This window comes from Alosa pseudoharengus, unplaced genomic scaffold (genome assembly GCF_046254945.1).
Source record: "Alosa pseudoharengus isolate Yale_2024_CS ecotype anadromous, Long Island Sound unplaced genomic scaffold, YU_APseudo_1.1 YU_APseudo_1.1_scf_6, whole genome shotgun sequence".
Taxonomy (NCBI): domain Eukaryota; kingdom Metazoa; phylum Chordata; class Actinopteri; order Clupeiformes; family Clupeidae; genus Alosa; species Alosa pseudoharengus.
The window spans coordinates 13,216,529-13,239,028 of NW_027468848.1; the positions used below are offsets into that span (position 1 = coordinate 13,216,529).

The window sequence follows — 22,500 nt, forward strand, 5'->3', positions numbered from 1 at the left end:
AAGGAATTGTTGAAAAAAAAAGGACACTGCCAGGCAGGACCATTTCTGTCAAACTAAAGCCGTGATGTGTGAAGGAGGAGCATCAAACTCACGTGTAAGGGAAGACCTCGAAGTCGGGTGATGTGCCGGGGATTTGGCGCATGGTTTTGGTGATGTTGAGGGCGAGCTCTCGCGCTCGCTTCAGTGATGCCGTGAACTCCTGGGAGTTGGTCACCGTTGTGTGGTACGCCATAAACCGAGTTGCTGCAGCAATGAAGACATTTGGAAAGACACAGAAGGGATGGAGAGAAAGAGGGAGGGAGGTGAAAAGAAAAGAAAAGAAGAAGAGAGGAGAGGGAAGAGAAGAGGATAGTTAGCCCACTCACACTAATGTTAACTGTTGATGGCGATATTGATCACATTCCACATGTTACATTTTTATTCCACATTCTAATTCTACATCGTTCTATAATGGGCCTCTGGCATTGTGTGATTCGGTGAGTCATTTCATAATCTCATAAGAGTGTAGTGTGATTCACATGCTGCCGATTCTCACCTATGATTTCTCCATTTGCGTCTCTGACCACTGCTTTGTCATACGCTCCCAACCCGCTGGCAAGAAGAGAGAGAAAAATCCTCATCAAACAAAGCAGATTTATTTATCATGTTAAAGGTACAGTCCCTGAATGGTCAAATTTAAATTCTGCGGTTGCCTGGGAACAGTGGTGGCTTACCCTTTGGGGCACTGCAGGTCAGGCCGGTTGTTGAGGAAGTCAGGCAGGTAGCGGTCGAACTGTGCCACGGTGGGTCTTAGCACGCCATCGAGTGGTGGGAACAAAATACATTTGCGCCTGCAGATGTCCTGAGCTGTGGTCACAAGGAGAAGACCAGAGGGTCAGGAAACATATCCAGCCAAGATTTACACTTTATATCCCACAGGCCATGTTGCTGAAGCATTAATGCTTAAATATACAGGAGCAGTTTTCAAACCAGCAATTGGCCAAGTTAGGAAAACAAACTCTGTCAGGGGACTCCTGGAGTACCAATTATTAATGTGCAGCCTCCCTCAGCTTCTCATTCAGCAGAGAAGTCTCAAAGAGGTAAAAGTACATGAACTAGGTATATTGTTGTGGTTTGCATTACAGTAGCATCTTGCTAACTACAAGACATCACTCTGAGTTTATATAAATGTAACCCTAACTCTAGATTTATGAACTATAGTGTTACCTGTGTACACAGTAAATAAAAAAAATATATTTTATGTGTAACTTGACGTTACACATTGACATTCGTTAACTCAAAGCAAAATGACTTTCGTTATGTTAACTGTGCTGATCTATTCTAAAGTGTTGTTTTTAAGAAAGTGGTTATGTTTACAACTCTAATGTGGAAAGTTAGCTAGGTTTGCTAGGTCTCCTAAGAGATTGGTAGTACACATGCTGTATACTGTTGATTTGAATACATACTCTCTGAAGCCGGACAGAATTTGTTTTTGTTAGGTCCACTGGTGTAGAGTCGACAGCATTTAGAACCAGGATTGAGCCAATCTATGAAGTCATCCACCCACGAGGATGCTGGGATGGCGAGGTAGGATCTAAGACAAAAGTTAAAAGCTGGGTTATAAACATGTACATTGCATAAGGGAAAGGTATTCTATTTTCCATGTTGCTTCCAAGTTGTTTGGCCTCTTCACTTGATGGTGGTGCATATATGTGCATTTCAAGAATGCATTTCTAGACTCAAACACAAATAGTGTGCAATGCCAATATCTTATCTAGCCTGTGTGGTTTGTTTACAACAAAAGCTACCACTCATCCACCTGTGTTACTCTCAGTTTTTTTACAACTCAATTTGCGATTCATGCCACCTTTTTCTCACATCCCAGACTGTGTTCCTGCAAGCTGTAATCAGGCTCATTAGGCACAAACAGATCCCTGGCTTACATAACTGGGGCCAAACATGCTGACGGAATTCCTCTGAATTTCTCTCTCTGTCTCTCACCCCACCCAGAGCCGCTCTATTTGATGCAAGGCCCTTCAACCATTAACTCTGCACTCTGCTCGCTTTGGCAAGGGCACAGCTCTAGCGCCGATAAGCGATAATGTAGGTGATTGGCTGCCCTTCAAGGACGAAAGGAAAAGCCCAGATAGTAGTGGACTTGAGAACTGATCCCCACCAGATACGGGTGAAATGCGGGTGTGATGTGGGTGAAATGCGGGCCAAGAGCATGTAAGATGCGGTCTTTCTGAGCCGGCTGCAGTGTCTGCTGTTATCAAGTGTGGTAAGTGTGTGTGTGTGTGTGGGGGGGGGGGAGTGATAATCAAAGACAAGATAAAGGTGGAGGATAGCAGGTGAAGGCCAGGGGCAAGAACATTCAGCTGAAAAACAAGAAGCCTCCAACCCCATATGGGTGGGTGCTACACATTGGTGGTGGTTAGCGAGGTTCCCAATTCACTGTGAAGCGAGAGTCTAGAAAAGCGATATGTAAATAAACGTGCTGCTGGTGGATTTAAATACTTATTCTGATACAAAAAAGATTTTTAAATATATACCAATAGCAGGCGTTCTCAATCAATAAGCAATTTTTACGATTCCAACAGTGTGTGGAATTGAGCATGGGTAGAGAGACATAGGTATTTCCCTTGCAAAAGGGTAGATATGTCCATCAGATCAGGGATAAGTTACGTCTGCTCCCTCTAGAGGACGCTCACCTGTCAGGAAACTCTGTGGCATACTGAATCTTCTGAGTCAAGGAGAACGGATCACAGCCCACACTCGAGCACACAGCGTTCATGCCTGTTACACTGGTGAAGTTGAACCCTTTCGTCGTCACAAAGTACGTCGGCACGCCGACCTCCAGGTACTTGTACAGGTATTTGAAGTATTCCAGCATGTAGGAGTTCTGTGTAACCAAGTACCAAACATATGGGTCATGACTATATGCTTATTATACGTTTTGTCTTTATTCCTTTTAGATTTTGTATTTCTACTCATATTCCTGTTCCTGCATTTTGTATTACTTTAAAAAATAAGTATTACTTACTTTTTATTCTATCTGCATTTACATTTTCTATTATCAAATGGTTTATCTTGATTGAAAAGCACTTTGATTCAACTACATTTATACTAAAATGTGTGATATAAATACATTTGACTTGGCATGGCTTGACTACTCATAGCTTGCACACAAAGGCCCTTGTAGCCTGGTGATGTCAAAGACAGAGATGAGGAGGTGTACCGTTGGCATGGACAGCTCTTGGTCAAGACCCACTTTCACATGGAACATGAGGAATATACAGGAGCAGAACATAAACATGAACACCACCATCTGAGGAGAGAGAGAGAGAGAGAGAGAGAGAGAGAGAGAGAATATGCTTGAGAAAAGGCTAGATCATCTGAGCAGAAAAATGGTCCACACAGACACACACACACACACTCAACAGCTGGTTCCAGTTTGGAAGTTGAAGATGACTTGACTGGGTTATGTTGTGTGTCCAGATTAGCCATAGGACCACCTGCAAGTGCTACGTACCACCACTATCCTGGTAACGGGGTGAAGCAGCACAGGGGCGTAGAATTTCTTCATGAAGGGCAGCAGGATGCCCTGGTTGGGCTTTGTAGACCGCGGAGTGGACACGGTGACGCAGCAGGCCACCTCGCAGCGCGAGGCATCCTGACGACGTACGTCCAGCGAGAGCAGAGCCACGAACGCTGTCATCTGCAGCATGAAGTCCATGAGGACCGCCAGCGCGGCGTACAGGGCGAACGACCTGACCGCTGGCATCGTGCTCAGAGCACCTGAAGACACAGAGAGAAGAAATCGACTTTAGGGTAAATCTGTGGTATAGGTAATAGAAACTTAATTCATACAATGCATGTTTCTTTTTAAATAGATACTTAAGTATTCATTGTCCACTGTCCATTTACAGCCCAAAGTTCATTACTTATTCACACTGTTATGTAAATCTTTTTCATAGGATGTGACTAGAGATAAGTGCATGAATCTACTTTGTGTACATAAAACTGAAACAATGAACAATATATGTGATATTTAACTTCAGGTGTTTCTTACAGTAGGAACTGTGTTCAATGAGAAACATTGAGGACGTCTGTCTATGTGTCGACGACCTGGCGAGCCACATCTCGTACTCACCCATGAAGAAGCAGATGGACTCTGAGAGGCTACAGAGGAGCATGCTGGGAGCCACGTTCCCCAGGACACGACCGATCTGCTTCTGTCTCGATTCACCCACCTGCCGCGTGTCCCTCTAGAAATGTGCGTGTGAGAGAGGACAAAATTCTCGTAAACCAACGTATCTACATCATCAGAATAGAGCAGAATAGAGAGTGGAGTATGATGGCATATAATCAAAAAACACTTTGGACTTCATGAGTTAAGGCACTGAAACACAAACCCTTGGCCACCCTTATAAAATAACAGAAAGTTGCATGCCATCACTTGCATGTATTGATAATGTTTATTGACTAATTCATTGGTTAATTGATAGTGTACTAATGATTAATTGATATTGCATATATTACACCTCCTACTGCATGCACATGCGCATAATCAAAGCTGAGGCTCAACACACATCTATATGAAAAAAAGAAAGGTGCAAGCCATCATTTGCTTGTATTCCTTCAATAAATTCCTTGGTAACACTCCATAATAAGGTGCCATAATAAATAGCAAACTAGTAATTACCTAACCCTTTGTTAATTGTTACTAACATATCTATTTGGTACAAGTTAATAGTTTTTTCATCATTAATTAAATATTAGTTGTTTCCATAAAAACTGTATGTTAATGCTTTAGCAAATCTATTAACTAATATTGCATTAATATGTGTTAATAGTTAACTAAATGTATTTTTGGCACTAATTAACAGTTATATCTTACATCATTTAAATGTTTAATGTTTATTTGCAAACTATATGTTAATAGAAAAGTTAATGACATATTATTATTTAACTAATTGTTATTAAACTGTGCTTCTGCCTATCCCAATATGAACCACTCTCCATAAGACCCTTACAATAGATAGATAGATAGATAGATACTTTATTGATCCCCAAGGGGAAATTCAAGAAAAAAACATGGAGCTACCTTGACATGTTGCCACTGTTGTCAGCGCCGGAACCGCTTGCAATAAAGTTGGCTAAGCTTAATTAATATATTAGTGGTATATAGCTATAAGCGTGGGGTCCCTTATAATAAAGTTGGTTAAGCTTAATTAATATATTAGTAATATATTACTATCAGTATGGGGGACCCTTATAATAAAGTTGGTTAAGCTTAATTAATATATTAGTAGTATATAGCTATCAGTGTGGAGCCCCTTATAATAAAGTTGGTTAAGCTTAATTCATATATTAGTAATATATAACTATCAGTATGGGGGACCCTTATAATAAAGTTGGTTAAGCTTTATTAATATATTAGTAATATATAACTATAGTCAGATGGTGAAGGGACTGAGACCAAAACTGGCTTCTCACATTTATTCTTTTAGGAAAAGTTAAAACAAAACAACAAGTAGTTGAATGGGCTATATTACATGCATCATTCCTATACCATCACTGTCAGCCCTACTAGCAAGGGAGACATGGAATGTTCAGGTGCACAGAACGACAGTTTATTAATATTCTGAGACTCACTAAACACTCACAGACGTAGACCATACGGAGGTAATGCATAAACATAATGCTAAACTAAATGTACATTCATTTCCTGCTAGACTGAATTGCACTTTCCATGCACACTAAGCTAAACTGCTTAACTACACTGAATGCATGGAAAGTTGCTAGCGGAGTTTACAGCTAGTCATGTTAGACTCAGTGTGTATGAACTCGTGGTCATAATGAAAACATTAATAAACGTTCTCTAAGTCGCACCCAAATCTTAAAAATACATGTAAAGTAACATAATACAGGTGGTATATCAAAGTTTTCAACTTAAACAACATTTCACAGTTACAAAAGTGGGGAGTGCTTTATACAGTCAACCTACCCAATGCAAAGCATACCGCTTCTGATCGGCTATGGCAACAATACAAGGACAAAACGCAGCAGAACTGCAGTATAGCGTTTCTCCAAAGGGGGCTCCAAAACACCAATATCAATAAAGCTGCTTAATTACGGCGAAAATCACATACAAACACGAAACTACATTTCTAACTCTGTTACACCCCTCCCCTGAATTTCACCAAATCCAAGCAGCAACCAAATAGTACTTCCAAAGGCAAAGAGTACACTACTTTCAAAGACTAGACAGAGAGTCACCAATTACAGGACAGCCAACCACAAAGGTATCCAATAAGGATGAAGTGGAAGAAGAGGAGCGCAAACTCTCACACAACCAACCACTGGCAGTAGGGTGCCGTATGCACCCCACAAGACCATAAAGCCATAAACCATAAATTCCATAAATTCTCAACAAAGCTAATCATAAAAGCTAGATAAATAATGATATGTCATTAACTTTTATATTAGCATATAGTTTGTAAATAATAATAAATAAACATTTAACATTTAAATGATGTAAGAAATAACTGTTAATTAGTGCCAAAAATATATTTAGTTAACTATTAACATATATTAATACAATATTAGTTAATAGATTTGTTAAAACATTAACATACAGATTTTATGCAAACAACTAATATTTAATTAATGATGAAAAAACTATTAACTTGTGCCAAATAGATATTTTAGTAACAATTAACAAAGGGTTAGGTAATTACTAGTTTGCTATTTATTATGGCACCTTATTATGGAGTGTTACCAATTCCTTTAGTAATTGATAATGCATACACCAAAATACATTAAATAATGCATTATTAGTGGCTTATTTAACACCAAACAAATATTTCATCATGAAATGTGCCTAGTGTCTTCTGTATATCCAGTAAAATATTACATAATTTATAACCTACATTCTATGTTACATAAGTAAGTAAGTAAGTAAGTAAGTAAGTAAGTCTTTATCTATTTGATATATAATGTGTTTTTATGCACAGGGTACCCACATAATTGTGACTCAACAGTCTAATTTACTGGCCAAGTCTTCCTCTATCTCCCTACTGTGCCACTTCCCTTAGGACATACACTAAGATCACATGGAGAGTCCTACCTGATACTCCAAGACAAGGATGAAGATGTTGTCGGCGCCCACGGCCAGCACCAGGAAGGGCACCACCTGCAGGATGACCAGGGAGGAGGGGATGCCGATCCAGGCGTAGAAGCCCATAGAGGCCAGCACGGAGCAGCCCACCACCAGGATCAGTCCACCTGGAAAAGGGGGGGGGGGCAAAAAGAGGGGGAGAACAGGGAGGGAAGGAGAGATAGAGAGAAAGAGAGAGACAAGCATAGAGCGAAAGAGGGAGAAAGAAAGAGGGCGAGAGACAGAGAGGGAGAGAAGGGGGTGAGAGAGACACAGCAAGAGGGAGAGACAGAGATTCAGCATTGGAATGAAATAGTGTACTCAATTAATTATTAATTAGTAGTTATTCACTCTCCTCGTCATTTCATCCATTTTTCCATTTGTTAGAACTTCATTGAGGAAGTCCACTCTCTTATCTTAGGCTAACATTTTGTCAGTCATGTGAACTAAGAAATGTTCCTGGTATTTTCCTGAAGTGACTTGCTAATCAACATGACTCATTAGAGAAACCATAATCATTCTCTCTCTCTCTCTCTCTCTCTCTCTCTCTCTCTCTCTCTCAATATCAGGGATTTCCTGTTTGAAATGCCCCACCCTCCTTTAAACACACACACACACACACACACACACACACACACACACACACACACACACACACACACACACACACACACTCAGACACAAAGACGACTCTGTCCCAAATCTGGCCTGGGTGTGGCCCTGGTCCGGCACTGCCTCTGACTCACTCACCAGTATGCGTTTGCATGAGGAGTAATCCCCCAGCGCCAGAGCGATGTAGAGGAAGATGACGGCGTAGCTGATCATGAAAATGGGGATGTCCTCCGCTGTGGTCCTGTTGATCTCGTCCTCCAGGGACCTCTGAGGGAAAACAAGGTCCACATGAAACACTTCTGACAATGTTGTTCAATGTTAAAACTAATATCAGGATATTTATCTGCACTGTAGTCAAACATTTGAGGAAACCCAGTTTTTTTGTGTGTTTGTTTATTTTCACAATTTATTACAGCCAATTTATTTACTGTGTCATCTAGCCCAGAGGTGCTTACAGTTAACATTGATGAACTGACTGATTTTATATTATTCTGTAGATTAATATAAATTACAATTCAAACATTATTGAACAAAATATTTGCCAATTATCCATAACAACATTTGCCAGTTATCCTCCTTGACTACAAAGCTTTAGAGTAACTTTGCTTACTTCAGCCATGTAAGCGAAGGTGAAGTTAACTTGGGGGTCAATCTTGTAAGCCTGGATGATGTCCAGGAAGCGTTGCTCCCACTCGAGCACCACCTTAAACTTGGGGTCGCCCCGAGGGTAGTTGTTCAGAGAGAATGTCACGATCAAGGCTTCAGCTTGAGTAAAGTCCTGACCTGTAAAAGGTGGGAAGCACACAGGAACTGGTCAGAGCCCTTGTAACGGTAGCGACAATCTAGCATTGGATTACACTGCTGAAAAAGAACCACCGCCATCTAATTTATTTTGTGAAAAAATAATAATAACTTCACAGGAATAATTGGACTAAATTGATTTAGATTCAACAGCATTGTCATTACACAGAATGCAGGTATGAAACCAACTAAAACTTAGTACAATGACGGTTAGTATCCTACTGCACATATAGGGCCAAAATGTTTATTTTCAGCTGAGCTATTTCTGATATCATGGGTGATCTCTTCTCTGTTTATTACCTTTATATCCTCCCACAGCCAGGAAGGGGAATACCGGGCCTCCGTAGTCTGCCATACAGCTCATCCCCAAAGCAGTGATGTCTTTGAAGGACAAGGGAGAGCTGGATTTGGGAAAATTATTGATTAATTAATGTTACATGAATGTCCAGCACCTCAACAATAGGTTTGATAAGTGTTGTTGACATTTGACGTTTTTTGATGGAATGTTTTTTTTTCTTTTCTATTTGATACAGTACAGTACATTGTTTTAATGGTTGCTCTAAATATTTTGCATTGCATATCATATGTGCCATATATTCACCCTCCTGTTAACGTACTTCACGCAGTAGATGAAGTGATCCCTCCAGTCCACCTCCTTGGTCACGCCCAGCTGTGTCATGTTGGCCTTAGCGTCCAGGTTCTCCACGCTGTTCTGGAAGTATTGGGGCAGACTGTTGACGGCGCAGTCGGTGATGCTGGGGTTGCTGGGGTTCAGAGGGGCGAAGCAGACGTCCTTCAGGCTCACATTGCGCTGGAGGTCCTCCGAGAAGAACTCTATGGCCTGGATCCTCTGCTGCAGCTCCAGGACCTGCTCGATGAGGTCTGAAGGATAAATGGACCAACCAGCAAAAATTAATTCATTTCAGTTTTATCCATTTTTTTCTTGTACATACATAAGCACATAAGTCTCACCCTAGACTACACAAAACCTTCAGTGCAAGTCTCCATTGAAAAAAGCCTTTAATTTTGGACTGGTCTCAGTCTCTGCATTGGACGCTGGTAGCTACAGTGCAAGTAACATTTTACATTGTAAAGTAAAGTGAGTGGGATTTATTCCTTGTGTCAATGAAGACATTGTCTCAAGGTGCTTTACAGAGATCAAAATGGCCTAGAACACGCACTTAGGCGACAGTAGCAGAGAAAAAGTCCCTTTTATTAGGAGGAACTCTTGAGAGGAACTTAGCTCAGTTTTAATAGGAATAAGAGTAACCATCATATTTATTGTTCTTATCTTATCTTATCAATTGTAATTGTAAATCTGTCTTATTTATGGAACAGTTATCGGTGGTGGAGGAGAGATAATAGGTTTCTACAGCAGGTACAGTAAGAGGTGTAGTAGTACAAGCACAGAAACAGGTTTGTTTCCCCGAGTTGTACCCTGTTGCTAATTCTGGATAAAAGAGTCAGCTCGTTGACAAGTAATGTGTGATTTAATAATGATCTCTGTAATCATTGCCACTGACCTTTAGAGAGGATGCCACTGAAGTTCTGCATTCCAAAAACCAGGGAGTCATACATATGACCAGGGCGTTGAGGCGCAGTCAGGATGAGCTGGTTCGTGCGGAAGAAGGGGTCGAAGTGTTGGTCATGGAAGTCCTTTTCGCGGCGGGCGCGGCTGGTGGGCGACGACCACAGCTGCACTGGGTCAGTGGTCAGCTCAATCTTGTACAGCCCGATGGCGAACACCAACACCACCACCAGGCAGGCCAGCAGCACCTTGACAGGGTTTTCAGCCATCATTGTGCCCCAGGCCCGGAAGAAGGAGCCCAGGAACTCCTGGGTGGCCAGACTGTTCCTGTCTGTGCACGAAATGTCCTTGGGATCGATGATGGGGTGTGCCTCACTCACTGTGTTGCCGTTTCTATCTTTCTTGTGGCCACCCTTCTCAGAGTCCTTCCTCTTTGAGTGCTGTCTCTTGAACTTGAAGATCAGGAAGCCCAGGAAGACAGCGGAGAGACAGCTGAAGACGATGATGCAGATGACCAGCACGCCGTCCAGCTGCCCGACGGCGAAGGGCTTGGCAGGCTCGGGCAGCGGGGGCAAAGCTGGACAGGACTCCTTGCAGTCCTGGCACGAGCAGGCCTGGCCACCGGTCGTCGTGTTCTCGTTGCAGCCGAGCGCCCGGCCCGAGTACACCACTATACCCGGCGGTGCCGCTTGGCCTTCGGGCACCAGGTTGAATTCGACTTTGAGCGGTGCCAGCCCGTTGCTGGAGTCTCCCTGAAAGTCATACCAGCGTTGCGCCGTGCAGAGGGCCGAACCGTAGCGGCCACACATGGTAGCGATGGCGTAACCGCCGGTGGCCGGGATGCGTACGTTCTTGCACGACTGGAAGGCGGCTTCGGCGAACGTATTGGTCCAGAGCACCTGGCTCTGGTCGGGGTGGCAGGTGTTGATGCAGTGGACGTGGGCGAAGTTGTCCGCACAGGACGGACAGCGGTTCAGCACGGCCTTGGACAGCTGCAGGCTCTTTTGTAAGGAGTTGAGCTGGTTCACGGAGCAGCAGGCCTTGGTCTTCCCCACACCCTGGTCCAGCATGGGGCACACCTGTATCAGTTTTGCGTAGTGGGCACCCTGCAGTGGCCGGGCCGGGCTGTAGTTCAAGCAGGGGATGATGGGTTCGATCAGCGGTGACTCAACGGACGGGTTTCTCCCACACTCCTCATAGAAGGAACAGTAGCCAGGTGCATGCATGGGCCTCTGTAGTGACCTGGAGAGGCAACGACGCACCAGAGGAAAGGAAAGTTTGAAATGAGATCTCTCCTTTGTGTACCCTTTGTGTCTCATTGACAAAGTTGAGCTCATTTTAAAATTAATATAACATTTTAGCCATTCTCTCATATTCAACTCCATGTACGATCTCTTAGATTTCGTAACATTTCTTGTCAATTATGTTCATCCTTATTTCCACCACAGGGTTTTTTGGAGAAACAGGTCAAAACACAGTAATCTCTCCAGAAGAGTTAATGTCTTTCTGTTAGAGAAAGAAAAGGCATTTTCAAAAGGAAATTCTCCTTTGGAAGTACAGCACTGACAGTTTGCTGGAAAGTGTTAGGCTACTTGAACTCTGTCATGATCACATCATAAGCATGTTAGGCCTATAGCAAAAACTATACTCTTTCATCAGTAATCAATTTCATTCTATTCAATTATGTAGTGCCAGTTAAGATGATCTAAGATGATCCAAAACTCTGAACCCATCAGGAGAGGCACGTAGGCAACGGTGGCAGGAAAAACCCCCTTTAACAGGGAGAAACCAACATTAATACAGTAAGTGTCCAGATACAGTCACAATGCTAAAGAGCTTTTGGCTTGGCATTTTGTGGCATAGCCGGTAATGTTATGCACTAATAACAAGCCATAGAACCCCATAGGAGTTGGTGGTAGTGGTTAGGTTTCTCCTTCACTTTAAAGCGTTTTGGGTGCCTTGATAAAGCACTATATAAATACAACTTCTTGTTCTTGCTGTTGCAGTTAACAAAAATCACAATTTCAATTTCACTGGCATGCCACAGTCCACTATACATTTCTTACAGATATAGTTACCACCTAACTTAAATACTATAGCAACACCATAGAATATTATGGTCATGGCAACAAAGCACAGTATGTCTTGTTATACAAGTGTCTACAATCCAAAACAGTCCAAAATCTCCAGTTTATTCAGAAAGTGTTCCACCAGACATCAAACACAGGCTCACAATCACTACAAAAGTGATTGTGTCGGCAGCAAGCTGTTATGTGCTTGTGTGTTTAATTAACAATGTGGACTTTGCTTGCAGTAAGTCATAGCCATGATGGTGTAGTGGTTACTGTAACATGGGAGGTGGCAGATCCCTTACCATTCCCGTACATGGTAACATAGTCACAATTATCATTCACAAAGCAGTCAGAATGAAAAGACAAAACAAAACAAAGCAAAAGGATTTCATAACTCAGTAGATTCAACATTTACTGTAAATCCAGTCAAAATAAAGCATTGAGAATGGTGGTTTATGTTTTCAATTTTGAGAAAAGGGTGAAAGGTTTCAAAAAATATGCTTTAGCAATTATGGAAACAGGCATTTCGGTACTGTAGGCCTAAATGAGAAGTACATTGCCTCACTAAACGTTTCTGTCCATTGTTGATATGAATCTGCACCATTCAGCAACCTTTATACTTTGAATTAGCTTATTGGTTGTGTCGCATCATTTGAAACAAGTGTGAGCAATTTTGAGTTGTTGTGTTCAACATATGGCATTTGTGCTTTCTTTGTGTTTACCTTTTGCCACTTGTGGTTACCATTATGCATCACAACTGCATCAATATGCAAAATGTGTTTTATTGCAAATAAAACAGAAATGTGTTCAGGTAATTGAGGATTTTGGTTCAGATAATGGAGTTTAATGTTTTAGCATTTGTGAAAAACTGTAATAATAATACTGCTACTACTACTAATAGTAATAATAGGTATTAAATACATTTGTATTGTGATTTGCTGAGATTATCACTGCATGCAATTTCTTGCTAAACTATACATATTTTATTATATGTAATTTGAACAAAAATATTCACTCAATTCACCCATTTTCCTTGGGAAGTTAAAAGTGAAAGACTTATATGCACACAACATGGTTTATTTGTTCACAAATGTGCACTGCACCTTTAGGCCTCTACTTTCAAATAACAGACAACAGCTCTGATGGATCAAGAATTGTGACAGCAGTGCCATCGTGTTGTATGATTAGAGTGGCTATGTATTGTGACTAGTCCAAGGAACATACAATAGTCATGCTTTTAAATCAGCATCTTTTGATAGCCTGTCACATTCCAGGTGGAAGGATTATTTCAGTGTAGGTGAACCTACAGTAGAGCGTTATAGATAGATCTCTCTCTACGGTTCTGGGTGAACCCATATATTTAAAAAAAATTGTGAACAAAATTTGGAAACATTGTAGCGAAAGTTATTTAGAAAATGTTTGTTCATTTATAACTTGAACAAAGCTTTTGAACACATTCTACCGAGGCACCATTGAGAGCATCCTCTCCAGCTGTATCGCTGTGTGGGGCGGAAGCTGCACTGAATACAACAGGAAAGCCCTGGCGCTTCACTCCCCTCCCTGAAGGACATTTACACCTCCCACCTCACCCGCAAGGCGACCACAATTGTGAGTGATGCAAGTCACCCCGCTCACAATTTGTTTGATCCACTGCCCTCTGGGAAGAGGTACAGAAGCCTGCGCTCCCGCACCACCAGACTCACCAACAGCTTCATACACCAGGCTGTTAGGATGCTGAACTCTCTCCCCCCTCCACCCTCAGCCACATAACATCCTGGACTTTTGGACCCACAATGGCTGCCTTGCACTACTCCACTTGCACTACTCCACTTGTACACTTGCACACTTTGCAACTTGTCCTGTGTCCTGAAAACACTTCTGAACACACTGCTGCTGCTCTTACATAAACTTGCACCACTATGCCATTTCCATACTTAGGTCAAACAGAACTACCTCAGTCATTTATTTATTGGCCTGACTTTTGCACTATTATTATACTGACTGTCTACTTTATGCACAATTGCACAATTTCAACCCATTTTTTGCTGCTCTTATTTCTTCACTGTATGTGCCTTCTTATTTACTTTTTATATTGTTTAAATTGAATGTTATGTTTTGTCTGTGGACCTAATTGGTAAAATGTCTTGTCTCCACCGTGGGATAGTGGGAAACGTAATTTCGATCTCTTTGTATGTCTTGACATGTGAAGAAATTGACAATAAAGCAGACTTTGACTTTGACTTTGAAAAGCCACATTGAAAGGTGTGACGCTTTCCTGTCAGTAGATGGCGGTATAGGATTATCTTTTATGCGGCTCTGATCTCATAATACTGATGAACTTTTTAACATCTAGGCTGAGCTACTGAAAAGTTTTTGGTTTCGCTTTCATTCCAAGTGTGTTGACGGCAGGTCACTCAAAATGTCGGTATGCAGGCATAGTAAGTTATTCAATTCCGTTTTATATATCGATTCCAACTAACCCAGACCACGTAAGTCGTATTAAATATGCTATGTTCTAACGCGTTTCCATTGAACAGGTTGGCTATTTCGTTCGCACTGCTTTCCCCCCCCCAAATTGCAACAGGCTTCGGCTAGGCTAGGCCTAGACTACTAGATATAGCCTAGTTGTGTTGTTGGTGGCAGGCCTACGTATAGGAAAGGTTTATTGAGATAATTAAAATGACTCATTAGTCAGGTATCATAACGTTATGATTGGTTTCTGTGCAGCCAGACTACCATAATTTTAGGCTATAGCCGTTTCTAAGTCATATCGGCACATTGTTAGAGAGTAGGCTAGGCTATAGCCTAGTACAGCCTATAGCCATTTCCTTTTTCAATGACTGAATCCCAGCCCAGGCTCTGCAAGTTACGGCCTAGGCTAAGTCTGAATTCGATTTGGCTGCATGCAGGCCTAGATCTAGATAATAGGCTCGTTTTAGAGAGCCAGCACAACGATTTCTATGTCTGTTGAAAACAATTAAGACTCTACAAGGTAAAAAAAAAAAAAAAAACTTAGACTTAGATAGATACGAATATTCTCAGCTAGGCTAGTTTTCTGTTTTTTACTTAATTCCATCCAATGTGGTATATAATTTGTAGCAACCATAGGCCTATTGTCAAGTTGATTTGAAGTAGCCTAAATAGTTAATTGATTGAAATTGTCTGCTTTCATAGAACAAATAGGCCCAATGTAGCCCACACAAACTCATAAGACTGTGAATAGAAGTCAAACCTATAGCCAATATCCTTTCATTTAGACCAGGGGTCTCAAACTCCCGGCCCGCGACCTAATGTCAAAATAATATGTAATTCGGCCCTTGAGGGTATTTTTAATTGCGACAAACAACAACACTGGTTAAAATAGACGATAGATCCAAGTAGGCTACGGTGACAAATCCGTTTTGTACTCCCCTCCACTAGTTGCTAGACATCCAGAGCTTCGATTCAAGCCCAAATTCGCTGCACAAAGTTTTCAGGAAATAGCCTACTTGTAGCCATTACACGAGAGAAACAGCTGTGCGAGAAACACGAAGACGTGCATTTGTTTGTAATGACGCCGAATCGATGCAGGCCATAATTTTGCACAAATTGAAGCAGAAATAGACCGACACCAAATGTTGAAAAAACGTTCACGTGTGATGGAGTCTTGGGTAGGCTATGTAATTCACCTATTCTGATTCTGAAGGAGAATATCTGCCTTTTGGAGATTATGATCGACTATTGACAGTGATAGTCACGGTGAGTCTGTGAATGGAGGTGCGTCTTTGCGTGTATACGATGGTGTCGATTAAGCATACCATGCTTATTTCGACCCTCTGCCCAACCTAACTGGAGGTGGCAGTGGTAATCGTGATGATAGTGTCAGTAATGGACGTGGTACAGACAGCAGTGGTAGTAAAAATAGGGCTCTGAAGAACTACAAAGTCACCCACGATAGGAACTGATTTGACCAGGCTACATTATTGTCTATAATAACAATGTGTGATTATAGGCTGGTAATAGTTTACTATTATTGGTTTACATCTTAGGCCTACTGTTTTCCTGTTAATTTGTTATATATGACAAAAAAAAGTAAACCTGCTCAAATATGTTCAACATCCAATATTTACTGAAAGGTGCATAATTTAAGGTGCATCCAGTGGCAAATTAGATGGGTAAATATACCCCCTTTATAAACTTTTGTTTATACTCAAAAATATATATATTTACAGTAGGACTTTATCTCTGTCCACTTTCAAACCTTTTGAAATTTTGATGTCAAAATCCAATGGTGTTGTTTTCTTAACCCTGGCGCCTAAAGTTTGCCATGCAGGTTTAAATAAGTTATGAGAGGAACATATTTTTATTTGGTGTGAAACACACACATACCTGTTTTTAGGCTTTTTGTTTGTTTTCATAATTTGTATTAATATTTATTTTATCATTATTTTATTTATAAGCTAAGGTTGCTAGCACAGGTGTCTAACAAGAGATAAAAAGACTTGCACTCTCTGTTTGCAGTTTTGTGTAGTATTTGGAAAAAAAAACAACATTGCATTTTCAGAAATAGCCATTATTTTTTTAATTATTATTTAACACTGACATGGCCCTCTCCAATCAGATGACGTTGGCAGAAGTGGCCCCCAGCTCATTTGAGTTTGAGACCCCTGATTTAGACTATCTGTGACTTAATGCAACTGGCTGGTTTGATAATGGAATTCTTTAGGCTATCTGTTTTCTTGTCATTAAATCCACAATCATTATGTCCTATTTACAAGGACAAGAACATTTTGCTATTTTATGAGCAAATTGTATAATATGTATTTTGCTATTGTATGAGCGAAATTATTTCTCAACTCATTTGGCATGGTATGTGTGCAGTAGGGATGCACAATATTGGATTGTTGTGGATATTCGATATCCCAATATTTACTGACACACACGTTTTATATTTATTTAAAGAGTCTGTCCTGCACTCAAATTACTATTTTTGTGATGGCCTAGTTCAGGGGTCGGCAATTAGTTTCAAAAGAGAAAAGAAAAACGTTATTGGCCGCAACAGTATAATCCCTTTAAATGCAAGTAGTGTTCAGCCTATCTGAATTAGCTTTCAATTAGCTTTCAAGGATCAAGGAGCCACCCCCCCCCCCCAGTAAAGCAATTAAAAATCCGTAAAAATGGGTTTAAATATATATATATATATATATATATATATATATATATATATATATATATATATATATATATATATATATATATATATATATATATAAATTATGGGTAAAATAAATAACAAATGTGTCAGATCAGAGCAGAGGTGATGATGAGGTGACGAGTTTATCAGTCTAACAGTAGATAGGATGAAACTGTTCCTCATTTTGGTTGTCTTTGCCTCAATGCTGCCTGTTGCCTGATGAAAGGGGGGCAAACTGTGTGCAGGATGAGTTTCAGCCTTCATGATGAGGGAAGCTCTGTTCATATGTCCTCAACAGTGGGCAGGCTGCATTCGATGGTCCAAGGGTTAGCAAATAAGTTTGCCCATATTTTATTCTAAGTTGGTCAGAACTTCTCAAACAAGTTGAGGAGTGGTCCCAAATAGGCTATTGCGTCTTCAAGTTCATTCTAAATGGTTCTCATCTCCAATTCCCTTTTTACCTTGCTCAAACTGTTGCTCCACATTATAATAGTACAATCGTAATAATAACCATATACAATTATTATAAGGATCTTGCTGCTAGCTGTGTAAGCATGTAATGTGACATTTTTGTACAAATACAATGTCCTAAGGCAATTTCTTTGTTTCTTTGAGGATCACATAAAACACAAAACTACAAGCCCAATTTTCATGAAAGTTGGAAATCAGTAGCAATGGGAAAGGAATCTGAATCTGAGAAGTTCTGAATCACTGGGAAACTTTAACTTTTGCTGCATGACGGCATTTGACCTGCATGGAGATCTGCACTTTTGCATTGATCTACTTCTGAGATGTCTTCAACATTGCATTTCCCTCTCACTGCAGATCAGACATCCTGCCAGTAATTCAGTCGCAGTGGTGGTGAAAGAAAATTAATTTGTCCAAGCATTTAATTGAACATTAAATTGATCTGTTTTAGCCTATTCCACTACTTATGGTTTGGTAAAGGGACGCAAGGATGTGTCATATGACACATTCTAGTTGACATATAACATTTCTGTTTTTTACACATTTTACATGGCGTACAGGCTACATATTTTCAGAAGTTAATAATGTAAGGATGGCTTAAAGCTTAACAATGATACAATCAAATTGTAAAACATATTTTACTTATTTCTATTTTCAAACAAAGCCCGGGAGTAGAGAGTGGCTAAAGGGCAGCATGCATATACAGGCCTAGTTGATGCACAGGCATACTGTAGCACTTCCATTCCCACTCATTCTACCCTAAACTTGTACTTTAAATTAGATTCCTTATAATCAGGAAATCATTGCCATGTGGTGTAGATGTCAAATATACAAAAATGATATACCGTATTTTCCGGACTATAAGTCGCACCGGAGTATAAGTCGCACCAGTCAAAAAATGTGCCATGAAGAGGAAGAAAACATCTATAATATATATATATATGTTGCACCTGAGTTGCAGGACCAGCCAAACTATGAAAAAAAGTGCGACTTATACTCCGGAAAATACGGTATGACATTTTCAAATAAAAATGTAGATCTCATAGCCTGGCGAGCCAGACCCACATTATAATGTAGGGTCTGGGCACTCACCGTTCGCAGTGCTCAGTCCGAGGGTCGGGATAATCAGTTGTCTTTCAAATTCCCTCTGCACGCAATAGGACGCAATAGGATATTTGTTTTCAAGTAGCAGGGAATTCAAGCCAAACCGTTGCAACTCTGCCATCAATCATTATGTTAAGCCCAACAAATGACTCTATACACAATTTCAATGCCAGATTTAGTTTCGATTTCTAGAGCTCACAAGTCAACGGAGAGTTGCTAGACTAGCCCTGGCAGCAAATGTAATTTGCTGCCACTAGGGGCGCGTCTAGATTTCTAGGCTATAGATCTCATGTTATTTGAACAGATTTGTATGATGTTTCCTCCAAGTAGGTTGTAGCTTAGATTTAGAATATCCTCAGATATGTTCATGTTTGGCGATGCTGATAATACAATTCTTAAGTTGTTATCTGCCGGTTCCAATATCGCACCGATAACATTGTGCATCCCTAGTGCAAGGCTTCTCTGTTTTGCTCTTAGCCCTGTTTTGCTTTTGGCAACTGTTTCCATCCATTCCCCAGTAAGCATTACACAGTACAACTGCAGGTTACAGTAGCCTACTGTCATCACTGGTAAACAGTGCCAATGTAGTACAAAACATAATATCAGTATGATAGTATGAGCATTATCACAAGGAGAAACCTAACATGCCATGGATTGGGAGTTGATAAATTGAATTAGTTTCAATTCATTTGATTAGTTTCATCAGAAGGAGCAGTAATGTGTTTGTTAACATTTACTGATTTTGTCAAGTTGACCTTGTAACAACATTGTTTTGTTCCTCTAGAACACTTTGGTGAATGTGGAGCCCTGTAGCAGAATTTGATTGTTTGTTTTTGCCTTAGTGCAGATAAAGGTAAATAAATTAATTTAATATGATGTTTTTTTAAAAGGAAATGCAGACTTGAAAAGTATTGTGTACAGTTGTAATTGTGTATGCCTAGATAAGAACTACAACATGTGCCCAGTGGAGAAATTAAATTCTCGTTAGAACACAAGTATTTTTTTCCAAATGCTGAAAATGAAATGGCCATAACCATTAATGTTTGAAAAGTGACTGATTGATTGATGGGGAGTGTTATCCTTATTTGTTTAATAAGAATTGTTCCTATCAACGACACATAGAAACAAACATGGGGAAATGTGGCATATGTGGGACATGGGGAGTAATGTGAACAAGCTTGGGGAATTTAGGGCTATATGTTTGCATTTTAATGTAGATGGATTTTGAGATGAGTGAGGTGAGCAGATGCAGAACACAGTGAACACAGACAGAGACGGCCAGAAGCACAGACATGTTGGGGCTTTGGTCTGTTTTCTAATCACAGACTGATGTTAATGTCTGTGATCCTGCAGGCCACCACCACAGAACTGACCTCCTGAGACTGAAGATGAGTGCTGATCAAAAATCAGGTACAACAACAACACACTTTCAACTAACTAATCAGATACACCAACACACGTTCAACTGACTAATCAGATATATCAACACCCTTTCAACTAACTAATCAGATATATCAACACCCTTTCAACTAATCAGATACATCAACACACTTTCAACTGACTAATTAGATACATCAACACACTTCCAACTAACTAATCAGGTACAACATCACTCTTCCCATCTGACCTTTACCCTCTCTAACACTATTTTCTCTTTGGCCTTGTGTTTGGCTGAAATGAAGTAGGACCAGGGTGCAGTTTGTGAAAGCATCAAAGGATCCCTATTATATGCTGTGCTGTCACAGTTTCACTCCATGGAAGTCAAAGTTAAAGAAGAGGATTGTCTGAACCGTTTCTGTTATAACTGTTTAATTATGTTATTTTAGGCAGCTGTAACATACTGTAGCCCTGACATATATTTATAACAATGTTTTGACCTTAAACCAGCCAACAGCTAAAGTATGTTTTTCTCTGATGTTCTCCATTGAACAGTTTTTATTCATGTGAAAAGTGTACTTAGAAATTACAGTTCGTGATTAGGTCAGTGATGTGATAAAAAAAAATAGCACAAGTAGGTTCAGAATTTAACCACAAAATAATGCATGTGCACAAAATACTAATTTGAAAATATCTGTTTAACTCAGTGCAAAATTGTTTTTACGTACAGTAGTAGAGAATTATTTCTGATTACAGAAAACTGTGGCAGTTTTTTGAAATTGACCGTCGGATTTTGACTGAGATGGAGAAGAAGAGGGAAGAAGAGAGAAGAGCAAAGAAAAGAGCAGAGGAGAGGAAGATGAAGGTGCAGGAGCAGAGAGAGACTCTCAGATCAGCAGCAGGTGAGAGATGTTTTCTCACACACACACACACACAAACACACACACACACACACACATACACACAGCTAGCATTGAAACACAAGGAGTGTCAATTTTGTTTTCATATTCCTGTGCACAAAGCTGTAGTCAGTCCAACACATTCATGCAGAGCCCAGCAGAGCACCAATATAAACTGCCAAACCAGAGAGAGGATCATCAACATGATGTGCAGTGTGTTTCACAGAGTTGCATGATGTGTGTTTCAGGTGGAGTTCCACACATCTCACACATGAGGATCCTGCTGCTGGGAAACAGAGCTGCTGGGAAGAGTTCATCAGGAAACACCATCCTGGGCAGAGAGGAGTTTGGTGCCTCAGGAAGATCAGCTGAGTGTGTGAAGAGAGAAGGAGAAACAGCAGGGAGACACATCACTGTAGTGGAGGCACCAGGATGGTGGAAGAACTACACTGTAGAGCAAACTCCTGAACGTGATAAACGAGAGATTGTCCTCAGTGTGTCTCTGTGTCCTCCAGCACCCCATGCTCTACTCCTGCTCATTAGAGTGAGTAGGTCATTCACAGAGACAGACAGAAGAGCAGTGCAGGAACACATGGAGCTGCTGGGTGAGAGAGTCTGGAGTCACACTATAGTGCTGTTCACATGGGGGGACTGTCTGGGAGACACAACCATTGAGCAGCACATTGAGAGTGGAGGAGAGGCTCTGCAGTGGGTTGTAGAGAAATGTGGGAACAGGTATCATGTTATAGACAATGAGAAGAGTGATGGTGGCCAGGTGACAGAGCTGCTGGACAAGATAGAAGAGATGGTGGCAGGAAATAGAGGCCATCAGTTTGACTTTGATGCAGAAATATGTAAAGCACTGCAAGAGAAGAAGAGGGAGGAAGAGAGAAGAGCAGAGGAGAGGAAGATGAAGGTGCAGAAGCAGAGACAGACTCTCAGATCAGCAGCAGGTGAGAGATTTGTTCAGCTGTCTGACCTCCACATGATACATTGAAGTGGCCATATTACAGCTCGTATCTACTTCATTCATTATTCACTGTTCTGAGGCTTCTCCCTGAGTCCCCCTTTCTATCTTAACCTTTAACACACACACACACACACACACACACAGACCCACACACACACACAGACACACACACACACACACACACACACACACACACACACTCACTCACTCACTCACTCACTCACTCTCTCAGTCACTCACTTACTCATACACTCCCATTCACACACACAGACACACTCTTTCTCTCTCATCACACACACACACACACACACACACACACACACACACACACACACACACACACACACACACACAC

The 22,500-nt window shown here is 40.9% G+C and overlaps 2 protein-coding genes across 2 annotated transcripts in view; one reads left to right on the top strand and one right to left on the bottom strand.

Annotated features, from left to right (window-relative positions):
• LOC143106394 (NPC1-like intracellular cholesterol transporter 1) overlaps window positions 1-21,380 on the bottom strand; it is a 25,011-nt gene extending 3,631 nt beyond the window's left edge. Inside the window, exons 1-16 of the mRNA XM_076270666.1 lie at window positions 21,360-21,380; window positions 21,061-21,162; window positions 10,078-11,314; window positions 9,172-9,436; window positions 8,855-8,955; window positions 8,364-8,536; window positions 7,861-8,020; window positions 7,112-7,269; window positions 4,133-4,247; window positions 3,512-3,777; window positions 3,218-3,307; window positions 2,691-2,881; window positions 1,446-1,573; window positions 714-846; window positions 536-591; window positions 93-243 (exon numbers count right to left, since the gene is read on the bottom strand). Coding sequence (XP_076126781.1) covers window positions 93-243; window positions 536-591; window positions 714-846; window positions 1,446-1,573; window positions 2,691-2,881; window positions 3,218-3,307; window positions 3,512-3,777; window positions 4,133-4,247; window positions 7,112-7,269; window positions 7,861-8,020; window positions 8,364-8,536; window positions 8,855-8,955; window positions 9,172-9,436; window positions 10,078-11,314; window positions 21,061-21,162; window positions 21,360-21,380 — 3,347 coding nt within the window. The remainder of the gene's footprint in view (window positions 1-92; window positions 244-535; window positions 592-713; window positions 847-1,445; window positions 1,574-2,690; window positions 2,882-3,217; window positions 3,308-3,511; window positions 3,778-4,132; window positions 4,248-7,111; window positions 7,270-7,860; window positions 8,021-8,363; window positions 8,537-8,854; window positions 8,956-9,171; window positions 9,437-10,077; window positions 11,315-21,060; window positions 21,163-21,359) is intronic.
• The window catches only part of LOC143106561 (uncharacterized), a 64,840-nt gene that overhangs the window by 29,276 nt on the left and 13,064 nt on the right, over window positions 1-22,500 (top strand). Inside the window, exon 8 of the mRNA XM_076270891.1 lies at window positions 21,424-22,128. Within this exon, the coding sequence (XP_076127006.1) occupies window positions 21,424-22,128 (705 nt within the window). The remainder of the gene's footprint in view (window positions 1-21,423; window positions 22,129-22,500) is intronic.